Source organism: Mus musculus, chromosome 6 (assembly GCF_000001635.26).
Source record: "Mus musculus strain C57BL/6J chromosome 6, GRCm38.p6 C57BL/6J".
In the NCBI taxonomy this organism is placed as follows: Eukaryota; Metazoa; Chordata; class Mammalia; order Rodentia; family Muridae; genus Mus; species Mus musculus.
Genome location: NC_000072.6, coordinates 17,544,894 through 17,561,629, shown reverse-complemented (window position 1 = coordinate 17,561,629; position 16,736 = coordinate 17,544,894). Strand labels below are relative to the sequence as shown.

The 16,736-nt window shown below is 41.7% G+C and overlaps 1 protein-coding gene across 4 annotated transcripts in view; it reads right to left on the bottom strand.

Annotated features, from left to right (window-relative positions):
* Met (met proto-oncogene) overlaps positions 1-16,736 on the bottom strand; it is a 110,632-nt gene that overhangs the window by 12,351 nt on the left and 81,545 nt on the right. For 3 of the 4 annotated variants that reach the window (XM_011241043.3, NM_008591.2, XM_011241042.3), the window contains exons 13-18: positions 14,534-14,680; positions 12,791-12,944; positions 12,458-12,598; positions 8,161-8,391; positions 6,003-6,083; positions 2,740-2,921 (exon numbers count right to left, since the gene is read on the bottom strand). In XM_011241043.3, coding sequence (XP_011239345.1) covers positions 2,740-2,921; positions 6,003-6,083; positions 8,161-8,391; positions 12,458-12,598; positions 12,791-12,944; positions 14,534-14,680 — 936 coding nt within the window. The remainder of the gene's footprint in view (positions 1-2,739; positions 2,922-6,002; positions 6,084-8,160; positions 8,392-12,457; positions 12,599-12,790; positions 12,945-14,533; positions 14,681-16,736) is intronic. The other variant, XM_006505002.4, reaches the window with a different exon arrangement.

Below are 16,736 nucleotides of genomic sequence, written 5' to 3'. Positions count from 1 at the left end.
CACTTGCCTGGTCCTAGGGTGATTAAGATAAGTAGACACTAGCTCAGAGTCTGAGAGCCTGATGTAGAGGTAGCTGAGGCACCGGTTGGTTTGCACATGAAAGGCACACTCTAAAGGCAGGGTGTAGACTACTTTAAGAAAAAGAACACACATGATATGCACTCACTGATAAGTGGATATTAGCCCAGAAGTTCAGAATACCTAAGGTACAACTCACAAACCACATGAAACTCAAGAAGAAGGAAGACCAAAGTGTGGATATTTTGATTCTTCTTAGAAGGGGGAACAAAACACGCATGGAAGGAGTTACGGAGACAAAGTATGGAGCAGAGACTGAAGGAATGACCATCCAGAGCCTGCCCTACCTGAGGACCCATCCCATATACAATCACCAAATCCAGACACTATTGTGGATGCTGTCTCTTAAGAGGCTCTGCTAGTGCCTGACAAATACAGAAGTGGATGCTCACTGCCATCCGTACTGTGGATCCAATGAATGAATCCTGTGCCATTCATTGAACACAGGGTCCACAAAGAAGGAGATAGAGAAAGGACCCAAGGAGTTGAAGGGGTTTGCAGCCCCATAGGAGGAAGAACAATATGAACCAACCAGTACTCCCAGAGCTCCCAGGAACCAAACCTCAACCAAAGAATACACATGTTGGGACTCATGAGTCCAGCTGCATATGTAGCAGAGGATGGCCTAATCAGACATCAATGGGAGGAGAGACCCTTGGTCCTGCGAAGGCTCTATGTCCCAGTGTAAAGGAATGCCAGGGGGAAGGCATTTTCGGAGAGGAAACCAGGAAAGGGGGTAACACTTGAAATGTAAATAAAGAAAATATCCAATTAAAAAAAAGAATTAGCCCTGAAAGAAGGAGCATTTCTATCCAAACCAACAAGGATCTAGATGTCAAAGCATCAGGCACTTGGTGAATGTAGGAGGCTCAGAGAAACAAGCCAAACCATTCCCAAGGACTAGTGGTGCATCAGGGTATCCTCTGATGAAGTCTGCTGGAAGCTCATCAGAACTAATGCACCAGCTCACTCGTCATCCAGCAGTCCTGGACCAACACAGAGAATGGTGTATACTGTTCTCTACAAGTAAGACTGGAATCTGAAGTTATAGATGTCACTGTGGCTGACAGCTCTGAGACAGACATTACTATCCAGAATGGGCTGTCTCTCCTTCAGCAGCTACCTTGGAGCTTCTGATGACAATATTCCAGGGAGAACCCAGACAGAAGGGCTGCAGACCCTGCTAGTACACAAAGCCCACAGAGCATGTGAACAGGCCACATCTTGAAGCTTAGACATCCCATTAGGACATATGTGTTAGGACCAGTAACCACTCTCTAGGTTTTCAGAGGCCAGCTTCTATTCTGTAATGGACAGTAGGACATCTCTCCCTGCTTTAATCCTGGGAGAATAGTGCTAGAGAGAAGGTGTCTAAGCTGACTGACTCGTCAGAGAGACGACAAGAGTTAAAGTAAGGCCTTTTTGCAATGCCAATTTGAATTATCTGCAAACATTTTCATATCCTGAGGGTGTTTTATTCTTTTGGCTGAATGTAAACTATTTCCTCAATGTCCTAGAGCTTACTTAGCTCATGTTTACACAGTCATTTTTGATGAAGAGCAAAGCTACTTGGTTGACTCCCCTGGGGACCTGCACAGCAGTAGCCAAGCCGGAGGCCATCCAATCAGCTTAGTTTTGGGAGCTCCCCATTCCATTCTCCTCAGCCCTTGCCTGGCCAAAGTTCACTTGACTGTTATGTCTTGTTATAAGGGTCATAAAAACCTCACACCCACAAGAGGTGTGGGCCTCTTTTGTAACCGTGAGCTCATCTATTGGACTAACATTTATTAAGAGCCTATGTGCTGAGCACTGGACCCACAGGCGCAAACAAGATATGCAAAGTCCCTACGCTATAAGCTGGTGTGTATGTGAATGTACATATATATGGTATCTGCCTAGTATAGCACTATTTGGTATCAAATAGAGTAAGATACACATATACTTTAAAACGGAGGTAGATGAAACATCACAACATATTTTAACCCATATTTTCTAAAGTATTATTTCAACACATGATCAATATACAGAATTATTAAAGATCTATTTCTCTTTTTCTCAGACAGCATCTGCCTATGGATGTTACAGAGACGGCATCATCAGGCAGGATTGGCAAGTAGCTTTTTATGAGAGCCGCACGTTTGTGTTGGAGCTGGAAAGATGGGTCAGTGGGTAAATGCTTGCTCTGTAAGCATGAGAACCTGAATTCAGACCCCTACCATCCATGTAAACGCCAGGCGCTACGCTACACCTCTAGCACCAGAGCAGGGGGCAGGTGCTATGGTACACCTCTAGCTCTGGAGCAGGGGGCAGAGACAGGCAGATCTTAGGGTCTCACTGGCTAGCTAATTTAGGCAAAATGTCGAACTCCAGTTTTGGTGCGACACCTTGTTTCAAAAACCTAAGGTAGAGAAAGAATTGAGGAAGAAACCCAATGTCAGCCTTTGGCTTGAACGTGTACTCTGATAGGTGCACGTGCAGGCATCCCAATACACCGAACGAAGAAGCAAGAGGGCAAGCAAACCAACTGGCTGGAAAGATGGCTCCCTTGTTAAGGGCATTTGCTACTCTTGCAGAGGACCTGGATTTGTTTTTCTGCACATCCATGATAGCTTATAACTATCTGGTTAAGTTGAAGGTCAATGAGCTTAGTAAAGTACTTACATGAGTCTCGTTTCGAATGAAATTTCGCAGATCTCCATGCTTCATATAGGGCAGGACCACCAGAGGAGACCCTTCACTCCTCAGGCAGATTCCCAAGAGTGAGAGAACATTGGGATGGCTGAAGTCTTTCATGATGATTCCCTCAGTCAGAAACTGGGAGACCTCTTCTATATCTGTGATTCCTGAAAAATTCAGTGTTGAGACTTTAGCCTCATTGGAGGACAATGAATACTTTTTCAAATTTAGGTAGCAAGAGAAAAAAAAAGTCCAAAACCAGCAGGTGACACCTTGTCCAGTTGCTTCAACCACAGGGTGTTCTTTCTACAACGTGCCTGAGTGAGTGGTGTCTGGGGCAGAAAGGTCTTTTTTTTTTCCCCACTTTCCTTACCTATCCTGGGGTAACATCTGAGAATCCTACAACTAAGAACTGATTAACAACAGAAAAGTATGAGGTCTTCTTTAAAAACAGTTTTATTTATTATTACAATTAATATGTATATGTGGGGGTGGGAGAAGAACAGATGATGGTGAACCACCCACAGTGGCTGCTGGGAACAAAGCCCAAGTCCGCTGGAAGAGTAGGAAGTTCTCTTAACTGCTGAGCATCATTCTAGGCTCACATAACATCTTTTGAAAATGAGCTTTATAAGACATGGGGGCCTTCAGAAATGGAGATCTAAGTACCCAGGGGAACTATTCCTTTCATGCTTGGATTTGAGGAAAAATGGACAGTTGTGAAAAACATGACTCGATCAAAAAGCCTGTGACCTAATGAATGGAAACTACTGAAGGGGAACCCAGCAAAGCTCATCTGTTTGGCCATTGTCCCTCTCTCTGGGACATCGTCCCTTCTTCCAGGGTGTAAGTAGGACCCTTTCTATAATGAGGGTCTCATGAGTGGCTGGCAGACAATGTAAGTCAGGGAACATTTTGTGGCCATGCAGCTCAAAAACAAGAAGAGGATGCTCAGAATAATATTTCAAGGGACTATGCCTGGCTTTTGGGAACAAGGGTTCTAGTTTTTATGATTTGCCCTGGTGGGGAGAAGTTCTAATTTTTGAGGCCTACTTCTACTTTCAGGAATAAAGCAGGCCTGGGGTGAGAGAGACAAGAGATAGTCAGAAGAGGCCTGACAGAGGCCTTTTAGTTCAAAGGACTCAGCAAACCAATCCGATGTAGTGTAGGATATTGTTTTCTCGAGCCTCAATGGTGTCACCCTGTGCAGTGCCAACAAGTCATCACTGACAACATCATTTGTAAAACAGAGTTCAGGAAACAACTGGTCTCACGCAGAAGCCTAGGTTGTCTTATACAGATACAAACCAAGGAAGCACACTGTTCCATCCGGGCAGCGTCCAGGGTCTAGGCTGTCAAGTTCTGTTGTAGTTGGTTAGTGTTCGGCTTTATGGGCCATGTGGTGCTGTTGCAAATACTTAACTCTGCTGCTGAACCATGAGAGTGTGGACAGTAAATGCCTGGGGCCCAAACAATGTCACCCATGAAAATAGCCAGTAGGCTATGGTTCAGTGATTACTGATCTAGGAGAAGTTGTGGACCAGTCACCATGCGGCATATGTAGGTAGCTCCCCAACTCCTTTCTGTATTGAGGATTAAACTGAGCCTTGTATATGTAAATGCTCCACCAGTGAGTTCCATCCTCTGCAACTAAGTGGGTTACATGCGTTTGAGTTCATGCAGTGTATTCGTGTGTGTGTGTGTGTGTGTGTGTGTGTGTGTGTGTACACAAAGGTCCGAGAATGACATCCATTTCCTTTTTGTACTATTCTTTTGAGCCAGGGTCTCTCACTGAATTTGGATCAAGGCTGCATGTCAGCAAGCCCCAGTTATCCTGGTTCCAATCCCCATAGTTCTGGGGCTATAAACACTTGTGGGCATGCTGGCCTTTTTTGTGAGTGCAGGGGTCCTTATGCTTATTGATGTTACTCACTGAGCCCAGAAGAGCTAGTGGTTAGTGTAGTATATCCTAATTACTTCTAGAACGACCTACCAAGGGCATGATGGCACACCCACAAAGAGTTAACAGCATTCACATAAATGTCATGACTTATCTCTTTGATGTTCCCGAGAACCAAATGTGTTCTAAGGCCTGGATGATGATGGAGGTCAACGTGGACTGACAACAGTAACCACAGGACAAGGACAGAAAAATGGCTTGGGATTAGGGCTGTTCTGAGTATAAATGGCAACACTGCTTTCCTTTGAGGTCAGTTTATTGATCGGTATACTTAATCTACCACAGATTGCTGCTGAACTCCACGTAGACTGTCCCTTTAATTATTTTTGTAGTCAGGTATCCAACAAAATTAAGCGTATAGAATGATGCTCATCATGGAGAATTGATGGATGTTTGAAAGAGCTGAAGTAGTTCTGGTATCAGAGTGCCTTGGAGGGAAGCCTACCGTTTGCACTTTCGAAGCTTATTAGATCTAATACAAATCTATAATGTACTTTGCTAACATTTTCCAGGTGGCTTCAAATTCTAAGGTATAAAATTACAAAGTAGCAAAGCAAATATGTGAGCTCTGTCAATAGAGGCGGAGCCGGGGATCCTCTCACGTGCAAAGTACACTGGCTTGTACAATGTCACAGTTGTGCCTCTGCATCAGTAAAGACTAAGTTTATGTTCATAAGCATACTTTGGACTTTAAAGAGAATGAGCATTTGATCTTAAGAGTTTTCTATGTAATGGCTAAATTTTTAAGAAGTATTGCATTAAAAGGGGACACGTTGCATCTCCTTAGGAAACGTATTTCTGTGGGACACCTCATTGCCTAACCGTGGATAAGTGAGGGCTACCATCCTTAATGATTTGTCAGTCCTCTGCCAGTACATTTCTCTCCTGCTCGTATTACTTCAGTTATCGTTTTTTTCTAAAATGGAGTGCTGGTTAAAAAGTGTAGTGTAGTAGTGTCTCTGGGCAAAATGAGTCATTACTATGGTATGTGCCAACGCTTTCAATAGTTTCCATAAATGTCATTTGCAAAACAAATATTATAAGTTGAACGTGGCTAAATGGTACTCAGTTCATCTAAGAGACTCACCGCCCCTCCTGCCTTACTTATTAGTTCTCCGTAGGATAATTTCAGAGGGACTATCTCAATAAGTGTTTAGACTAAACACATTTTCAGGATTAATTCCACAATTTCAGTAGCAGATGCCTTTTTTCCACAAGGGAAAGTGCAAATGAACACTTCATTATTTGCAAACCACAAATGTTCCCTTCCGTAGTAAATGCAACTTACTATTTAAGGATTTCACAGCACAGTGAATTTTCTTTCCGTCATTGTCCAGCAAAGTCCCATGATAGACACAGCCAAAATGCCCTATTGAAAAAGAGAACTTGCTAGAGTTAAACTGACTTTATGCAATAATTATTTATTAAGCCTTTTTTTCTGTAAGACAAAAAAAATGGTACATTGCTTATGACACTTTGATTAACAACATCACTCTGTGTGGTACAAGTGTGAGATATAAATATAGATGCATTACACTTCTCTCCATGCTATAAGCAATGTGATTATTTAATATATGGTGCAAATTGTAGTAATATGGCTTCTTTTAAACGTTAATATACCAAAGTATCAAGTCATTGGGGTATCACTGGACACAATAATAGCTTCTGCATGAAAGGAAATATATTATATTAAGGATAAAATAATATTAAAGAAAACATGTAAATAATTTTATCCACTTGAATACGTGTAAAATATGTCCTCTATAGTCTAGTAACTGATTATAAATAATGTATTATAGAGTTAGGGTTTCCCCTGTTAGTCACTGGTTAATATGTAAGCCACTTTGGCAGGGATCAAAAGACAGTTGCCCAAATGGAGCAGATTCCCAGTGACTCACTTCATACATTTCCCTCTGACTTTAACCACTCATTTCCCCAATAGCAGCCTCTCAACAGAGGCGGCAGTAATTTCTCCCAGAGGTGCCAAGTGTCTGACGGCTGTGTAAGTCATTTAATTAATTCATGGACTTCGGCAAGCTGTCCTGAGTGCTTACTATATGAGGTATGGGGCTATCCTCTGTGACTTACACAAAGATGAATATAATAAAAGCCATGCTCATGAGTGGTCACAATTTTCCATGTGTGTGTGTGTGTGGGGGGGCATATAAACAAACAGTAGTTAATACTGATAGTTTCTTAATGACTGTGACTTGGGAGAAATTATCACCATGTTATCACCTTTCATTAAAAAAAAGTCCTGATTTTACAACACGTAGAGTGAGTATTGGCTTACAGAGAATTCCACTAGGCTCCTCCCAGGGACGTAGGATCTAGCAACAGCTTACATCATCACCTATAGCCATGTATAAGGCTGATATATAAGAGGAATGCTCGCACCCCACACCCCAGGTCTCTCTCTCTCTCTCTCTCTCTCTCTCTCTGTCCCCATCTGTTCCTGGAAGGCTTTTGCCCAATATTAAAACTTCCTTTTATGTGAGGCCTGCTGTCACTTGGCGTGGTTGTTCGGGGTGACGTCTAGGCACAGGCCCACCGAGATGCTCCCTCCCTCTCCATTACACTGCTGTTTTATAAAATACAACAGTGAGAATATAACCAGTGAGACTATATCTCCAATACTGGACCACTTACTGGAGTTACAGGCCAGCAATATAACCCAATCATACACTCGTGCACAGAGGCCCCTTTTCAGGAAGAAACAACGTAGATACTCAGCTCTGGATGCTCAGAAGGACCAGTGTTCACGTACCGCCACCCTGTCACTTTCTCCTGCACCACCCTGGCAAATGCCTATGCAACCTCTTTAGAGCATTTAAAATAGGAGTAGCCCAACCCGAAGCCACTACGTTTAAAAGGATTTTACAGTAGATTTTATCTCATGGCTTCTGGTTGGTTTCTCTTCCTGACAAATATTTCCTCCAATAGTGTTAATGTTTGAAGTTATCGATGCTCTGGCTAGCTTCTTGCAAATAGTCATTTTTTGTGTGTGAAGAAATTGGAGTGCATTGTGGAGATGATATATGTTGCCTTAGATTAGGGGAGGGCTATAAATTCCCCGTATCCTGATGCTGTCCAGCAGTGTACAAGCCGCTATAGACTAGATTTTGTTACAGCTCTCAGGATAAAGTAAGATTGAAGAGATAAAGGAGTGAAAAAACTGGCATGATTTTCCCCCAAGACACTGTAGTTACTGTGAGAAATATGAGGGAGAAATGGGGTCTTCTCTCCTGTGATAATATCCAAATGATTCCACGCACAGGGCAGTCTCCATGACTATGACTTTTCATGTCTGTATTTCTGCAGGACAAAACTCGTTATCAGGCTCTGTCAGGAGCCCTCAGCATTGTCTAAATTCCTAATCTGCAAAACAGGAGATAAATGGCTTACTGGAAAACTGTACTTAACAGAGAACTGATGGAAATACTTACCTCTTCCTATGACTTCATTGAAATGCACAATCAGGCTGCTGGGTCCAATCACTACGTGCTGAACTGCTTGGACCAGCTCTGGATTTAGAGCACTGAGGTCAATGTGAACAGTATTTTGTAGTAATGGGCTGGATATATCAGAGTCTCCACTTGTCAGGATAGGGGACAGGTCTGTCAGAGGGTATTGCACTTGTCTGCATGCTCCATTCTGAGAGGAGTTGGGAAACTGGTCTGCAAGATAAAGCAAATAGATACAGCCATGAAACCTCACTCATTGGGGTGTGCCTCAGGGGTGGTAAAGGGGATTAATAGTGGATTTTAACAGTAACGAAATGCTAGGCTGGGAACACTCTTTGCAAAGGAATGGTTGGAGAAAGATGGCAGTGAATCGGGAAAAGGCACACACACACACACACACACACACACACACACACACACACATGTTTGGACAGAGAAACATTTTATAAAGTAGAAAAAAAACCATTTTAAGTGAGCAGTGTTAACAATGGACTCTTGTTTGTCTGATTGGTTTCCTTGGGTATTTATTTCTCTTTTTATTAATACCAAAAAGCAACGCCTGAAGTTCCTTTTAAGACATAATCTTCCTCTAAGAATCAGAAGCAGTATGGACAGGTGATGGCTTCTAGGGGTAAGGGTTACTTTCCCTTAAGTGTGAGGACCCATGTGAGCACCATGTTCGACTACATGGCCCCACACCCAGGAATCTGTGGGTAGCACATATTGACCTACGTAAGTTATTAAAATGCAAAAAGAGGACATGAGATGGGGTGGGGAGGACAGGGAGTCAGCGGGAAGAGTAAGGCTAAAAACGATCAAGATGCATTGTATGAAGAGTCCCAAAGGGTTAACACAAGCATTATGCTAAAAAGGAAAAGAGTCAGAGGCTCGGAAGCAGTGAAAGTGGTTACGCAGTTGCCCAGGCCTGCAAATAAACAGTTTAGATATAAAAAATAAAAAATAGATGCCGTTTGAGATGACGACTTACTAACGGAAACGATAAGTGTCATGGGAACTCCTGGACAAGGGAATATGTACAGAAAAATACATACAATCAATACAAGTTGAATATCCCTTTCAAAAATGCTTGGGACCAGAGACTGTTGAGATTTTGAATTGTCTCAGAGTTTGAAACAGTGACATGGACTTTAATGGTTGGTCATTCATCCCTGATCACACAATCTGAAATTTAAAATCGAAAATATAAAAACTTTTCAGCGTGACACTTCAAAGTATCCTAGTTCTTAAGGGCTGGGGAGATGGTTCTGTGGGTAGCAGCACTAGCTTAGCAAGCGTGAGGACTTGAGTTCAAACCCCCAGTTGTCATATAAACAGAAAAAGCATTGTGGAGACAAGACAGGTGGATCCCAAGAGTTTCTAGTGAGCCTAGCAAAAAAAAAAAAAAAAAAAAAAAAAAAAAGGTGAGCATCAGGTTCAGTGACAGAGCCTGTCATAAGGTATCAAGGCCAAGAATGATAGTAAAGGCTACTGACATCTTGCTCTGGGCTCTACATGTAGGTACAAGGACATGCACATACAGGCACACACACACACACACACACACACACACACACACACACACACACACACACACACGCACACCACAGAGCTTTCAACTATTTTTTTACTTCAAAATTTTGGGCTATGATTGTCAACCTGCACTTATATATTGTTAGAAGTGACTAATGCGACATTCTCAGGCTTGGGAGTCTTGCACAGTAGTGGTAAGTGCTCCCACATTATGGTGGGGTCACAGAGTGTTACGGCTTCTTAGAGCAGGCAGTTGGATCTGTGTTAGTGTGCCCTACCACTGTTCAGTTGAGGATGTTTGGGCAGGGCTCAGTTTCCCACTAGCCCATCTTTACAACCAAAGTGACCCTTAAGCAAGGTTTCTTTTGTAGGGAGATGGCAGTTTCATGCCAAGTTAAGGAGCTGTGGCACTGAGTGCTTTTAAACCTAAATGAGACAAAGAAGCCACTAGGTGCTTTGCATTTCCCACTGGAACACCACCCACAACAATGACTGGACATTAGAATCACAGCAACTGGCTGGCAGTTTGTGTGTGTGTGTGTGTGTATGTGTGTGTGTGTGTGTGTGTGTGTTGAGGACTTCTTAGTGCTTTACATTCCTCACTTGCCTAACATGTATCATCATGGCTAGGAAACCCCATGTCTCCCTCCTGGCTTGCTTTCCACCTGCTCCTTGCAGGCAGGGAAAGTAAGAAAGGCAAAGGGAGGCCATCCTAAGAGAAGAATGAGAGAGTGCACATCCCAAACCTAGCCAGTAGCAACTGCAGAACTCTTTCTATAGCTGTGAGAATAATTTTCCCCCGTGGGGACTCAGAATTCTCTATGACATTTCAGCAGGATTACATACGAATGATCTGAACTGGCTTCTTTGTGTATTGGAGGCTCAGGAGGAGTTTCCTTCAGGAGACCTTTGTTTTGTATCTTACAAAAGATTTTCCTCAGCCCCCAAGAACCTACAGCTCTGAACTCCAGATGCAAAGGAAGGTGAGGGTAAAGGAGCAAGGTTAGAAAACCCTCATTTGACTCCTTGCTATGGAAGGGCCAGCCAGAGAACAAGTCTTCCTTTTTCCTTTACCCATCTACCATTTGTGAAGACCTCTTCAGAATTCTAGAATCTTCTTGGGAGGCTGCATTCGTTTGTTTTGAGCTACAGATTATTATGACTATAAAGGCCCTTCCAAAACTTTCCTGGAGGTATTTTTGAGATTTATTGTCTGGCTGAGTAAGTATTATTAACCAAAAGAGCTACTGTGGAAAATACTAAACATGCTTAAGTGGAGTTAGAAATAGTCATGACGTCATCAGCTTTCTTAAGTACTGAGTTTCTTGTTTGATTGCAAGTAAACAATATTATCTGTTGTTGCCACTGGGGACCACTTATCTAATCCACCTTTCATCTCGTACACCACACACACACACACACACACACACACACACACACACACACATACACACACACACTCTTTAAAGATCAAGAAAGTGTTATGGTGTGTGTGCTTGTATGTGTTTATATTGTGCTTATGCCAGAGGTCAATGCTTGGCGTCTTCCTCAGTCATTCTCCACTTTATTTCTCCAACTGAATCTGGAGCTGCTCTGCCAACAGACTCTGATGATGTGTGCCCTCCATGCCCAGGACATGTGACTTTTATGTACGTTCTGGTGACACAAACTCAGATCTTCTTTCTTGGGCTATAAGCATTTTATAGACAATTATCTCCCATGCCCAGGAAAGCTTGGTAAAGAGCAGTTAGTTGCAAACCTCAATAATTCCAGGTTAGAGCTATTAAAGATGGTTATGAACTACTACTTATACCTCAAGTTTAAAAGCATGCATTGAGCTTGGTTCGTCCACATTCTTAAAGGACTGGGTTTCCTTCTAACAGTGAATGGAGTCCTGTGGGGCATTCGGTAATCTCTGGAGAACTAACCCAAATCTCAGGAAGGGCAGGCAACAAGCGGTGAGAAACTTGGAATGTTCAGTGTCTCACTGCTGGTGTACTGGCTTGGATGAGCAGCTTCTAACTTCTCAGTATCCACACTGTCTGTGACTCACTTTATTTATCCAATGGTAGATATTTCAACAGGGAAGTGCTTGTACTTGACTCATGTCCTGTAACTTCTAAAGATAATGGCCCTGGTACAATACAGACATTTTGCTTTGTGTAAGACATGTTTAAGTAAAACAATGTGAAATGCCCTGGCCAACCTGACCATTTGTCGGTCTGGTGTTTTGCAAAGCAGATGCTGTTGATGAATAGCAGTGCTGGAGGTTTTTCTTGGATGCATCTCAAAATATATTCAAGTTGTAGATGGTGCTAGGCAAAAGATATGCTCATTGAGAATGTTTTAAAGATGACTAATGGCATAATTCAAAAGTTTCCCCCAAAAGATAGCACTTTAAAATTACATTGAAATAAAAATACTTTATAAGTCTAAATGAAGGGTTAAGGAGAACATCTCAGGTCTTAGAATGGCTGAGGTAAGTTACCTTGCTCAAATAATTCTAAAGTGAACCTGTCTGTACGTGAGCAGAGAGCTTGCAGATGCTAAAATTCCAATATGATACCTGCATGAGTTTGATTTTAAAGTGAAGGCCATGCAATTCTGCATCAAGTTTAGCAGAGGTCAACACCTTTTTTTTTCCTACTTGTATAAAAATATCAGGACAAAAAGCAAAAAGCAAGAACAATGCCACAGCTCACAGAGGTCTATGTATAGATATTTCTCAGGATAGTAAACTGAATTATACCTTCTGGAAAAGTAGCTCTGTAGTCTACAGACTCATTTGAAACCATCTCTGTAGTTGGACTTACACTTCGGGCACTTACAAGCCTATCCAAATGAGGAGTGTGTACTCTTGCGTCATAGCGAACTAATTCACTGCCCAGATCTTAAAACAGAGAGAAAGAGAGAGCTTGTTAAAGACTTTGCTGTCACAGGTCCCAGGAGACTTTGACCCAGTGCCCAGAACTCACAGCCTTTTATGAATGCTTATTAGACAACCCATATATCTCCATGACAGTGTTGAATGTAATCACTAAATCACTATGGTAGCTTCTTAGACAATAAACAAAATATGCACCTTTATGCTTTCTCTTTCTCATCCACAGGAAGAGCCCGGATAATAACAAAACTACTACTGATATTGAGACCGCACCAATGATCAATCCTGCAAAATTCTGATCCGGTTGAACGATCACTTTTCCAAGAACAGTTGAAGAGACTGCTTGCTTCCACTGGAAATATATAAGAAGGAAAGTCAGATTTTGTCCGAGGTTGATATAAAATATACTATCTATGGGGGACCAAGTTTCTCTGGATTCCAATTAGCACCCTGGTGGCCATTATTCTAGAAGGTGCATTACAGCCTTCAGAGTAAGTGAGAATTTCCTTGATTCTGCCTCAATGTCCAGATAATTAGGAAATATTGATTACCTAAAGCATGATTTAGATAAACAAAAATATTCTTTGATCTTGAGGAACTAAAGAATAATGAAGGGAAATGGATCGATCAAGTATTATGATACCATTGAAGTATGAATAAATGAAACTGATGCCCCATTTGGGAGGGTGGAATGCATAGCAGAAAAAATTTCTCAGAAGAGGGGAGACCATATAGGATAATAAAGTCTCATAGTCTATTTCTACTTTGATATATAGAAGAAATCTGTGGTTCCTCCCAGCTCAAGTGCTTTCTGATTTTTAACTTTGATGGTCATTCTGAAATTTCTACATTCGGTCTCAGATTTTGTAATTCTTTTGTATATTTCCATTTCTTAACGTTTCCAGAATATTTCAGGAATCCTTCAAAGCTACCATTTCTAGAGTAAGCAATATATGATATGCATGAAATAAGATATCATTCAGCCATAAACTAGAATGAACCACAAAAATATTTGCCAAGTCAAATGAGCAAGATGCCAAAAGACAAATATTGTATGATTTGACTTAGATGAAATACCCAGGTCAGCAAATTCATAAAGAAAAGAAGTAGATTAGAGGTTACAGGGCTGTGTTACCGCAACTTAAAGAAATTTACAATTTAAATGTTCCAAGCCCCTTGAACTGTACATTCCGAGTGGCAAATTATATGATTTATGCGCTATATCAAAAATAAACTGTTAAAAATAATAAAAGAAATTCTTCTTCTGGGTCATCTGACTTAGTTGTGGATGCGAAAGAAGGTAATACAGAACAATTGGGGGCGGGGTGGAGAGGTGGCTCAGTGGTTAAGAGCAGTGACTACCCTTCCAGAGGTCCTGAGTTCAATTCCCGGCAACCACGTGGTGGTGGCTCACAACCATCTGGAATGGAATCTGATGCCCCTCTCTGGTGTGTCTGAAGACAGCTACAGTGTACTCATATAAATAATAAATAAATAAAACTTAAGAAAAATGATAACAAAAAGATTGATTAAAAAAAAAAAACAACATCAACTGGGTTTCCACTTTACTCTGCCAAGTGGATACGATTCTTTTTATTTATAGAGTTCTATGCATTGTGACCACTGAAGTGGGAAGGCCCCTTAGCCTGGTAAAAAGAGGGAGAAGGGACAGTCTTGCATGTGCTCTGTTCCTTCGGAGAACGGCAGCATGTTTTGGCAAGAGTGTGGCATGACTTTTGAGAATCATACTTTTGACCCAGGGGAAAGAGACAGTGTGATTAAAAACCTAGACATTTCTCAAATCACAGCTAGGAACTGAGGCTGAGCTGATGAGCTAGAGCCAACATACAGATGAGCTTTAATGATTTATTTTAAGCCTCCTGGTGACATAATTACAACGGCATCCCTATTTACATCATGAGAGGCTTGCGGGAACCCCACCTCTATATTTAGCTCGCTGTTCAGTTTGAGCAGGTCACTGGGGACTGTACACAACACAGCTCCAGAGTGCCAGTGGAGACTCTCGCAGCTCTGATTTCCAACTTTTAACACTTCACCTTTAACTGCTTCAGGGTCAATATTGTTTCCCTGGAAGGGAAAAAGAAAACAGAAATGAAAGGTCATTAACACTTCACAGGTCAGTAGGAAGGCTGGCAGTTCTAGAAGGAAGCCAAGAATACAACAAATGCAGACGCTGTTTTCCAAGAAATCTGATTTTTTATGGTGTTCAGCTTCATGGGAGTTGAGCTGGCTGAAAGGGAGTCTGAGCATTTCAGGACACTGGGCAGGAATGATAAGAGGAGATTTTCCATCAGGCTCAGTTTTAGAGAAAAGGGAAGGAGATATTGTTTGTGTCCTTACGTTGAAAACTCTCACGCATAATTATCTTATTACTGTCTTCACATGAAGTATGGGCGTTTGGCAAAAAAGAACACAGCTTCGAGCTTAGCAGCTAAACCTGCTGATTGGCTTAACACTGTCGTTTGCAATGATTCACTTTTAGCACCACACTGAACACTTTGGAAAATACCAAAGCCCAGGTCTCATCTCCAGCGATCCAAGGAACTCCCTCGACAATACATTCCGTTAGCTGTTTGAGTTCAGCAATTTCTTTTGATTCTGCTTAGTTGAACAATGCACATAAATAAATTCATTTCAATGAAATTCCCAGAAGATGCCGTATGACCTTCATTAGGTTTTGAGAGCACAATTGCATTATTTTAAATAATTATGTAGTTTCTTGAGGACTATTAAACATTACCCAACTTGGCATAGTTAACTTGAGTTAACACCAGGAATGTTAAATGTTAAAACATCAACATTTTGTTCAAGAAAGCAATCATTAGTCTTGGGAAAGAAGTGCAAACCTGAATACATTTTTTTCATATCAAGACTTAATGAGTAGTAATTTATTAAATAGGCTGTTACTTAGAGGAGAGAGCTATCAAAACCTATTACTGTCTTTCTTATGGACAAGGAACAGCTCCTAACAACTTTGTTTTCCAAGCTCTTGAGGGTGTCCAAAACTGCTTTTCCTGTAGTGCCTCATGGATTTCAAGATAGGTTGGCCTGAGATTCTAGGGATAGGAGTATCTGAAAGAAAGCACATCTTTATATTCCACGGCTCCACTAAAGAAATGAACACAGGCAGACCCTGCCCTTATTGTACTTCCAGAGGCGGTAGGAACAGGCCATTGATCTAGGTCAGCTGCACAGGGTAATTCCACAGAGAAGCACATAAATCTCACGGGTCACTTTGGGGCTTGAAATGACAACTTGTTGGTTAGGTCTAGAAAGGGCGCAGGCCCTTACTCACATATCGGAGGGAATTCAGCGAATGACAGAGGAAAGAGATTAAAGAACCGGAGGGCTTGATTTATGAGAAGCCCTAACATGTGCCTCGAGTGCTTAGATAATAGCTAAGGGTGGGGGAAGGGAGGACAATAATACACGTCCTTCTCCAGGACTCATGTGTTCAGCCTTATGATCGCCTTGGAGAATCAGAAGAATAAACAACTAAAAGGCTGAATTCTTTTTGATTCATAACCATCAAGGAACACATGATGAGCACTGACTAATAGAATATATGTTACCAACAACACTGAAGATGAAATGTCTTTATAAGCTGAAATCAGATAGAATGGCATAGATATGGCAAGAGTAATCCCGGTGGCCCTAGCTATCTAAGCGGAACTGGTATCAAAGCAGGAAGAACAAAAATGGATGCAGCTTAAGTTTTGTATTCAAAGTAAATGTAGCTTTATCGAGCCTTGGAAATGATTTTAAAGCTTCCATTACTGATTATCAACTATTTATTAAGTAGACATTGAAGTGACAATATACGGGATTCTAAATAAAATGTTGTGAGAGAGAGAGAGCTTCAATTCTTTAGACACACAGGGCAACTCGGAATTACAATGATCGCATTTTCTCCGGTAAAACTCTTGGTATTTTGTGATTGCTGATTGACAGGAGGGGGGCTAAGCTTCAAGGAGGGACTAAGTCACAAAGTTTAGCAAATTCTATCTGATGCAAAAATCTACTCGTCACCCAATGTGGGACAACTAGGGGAAAACAAAGACTCATCGAATTTTAGATGTTCGAAGAAAGTTTAGAGTGGGGCTAGAGAGATGGCTCAGCAGTT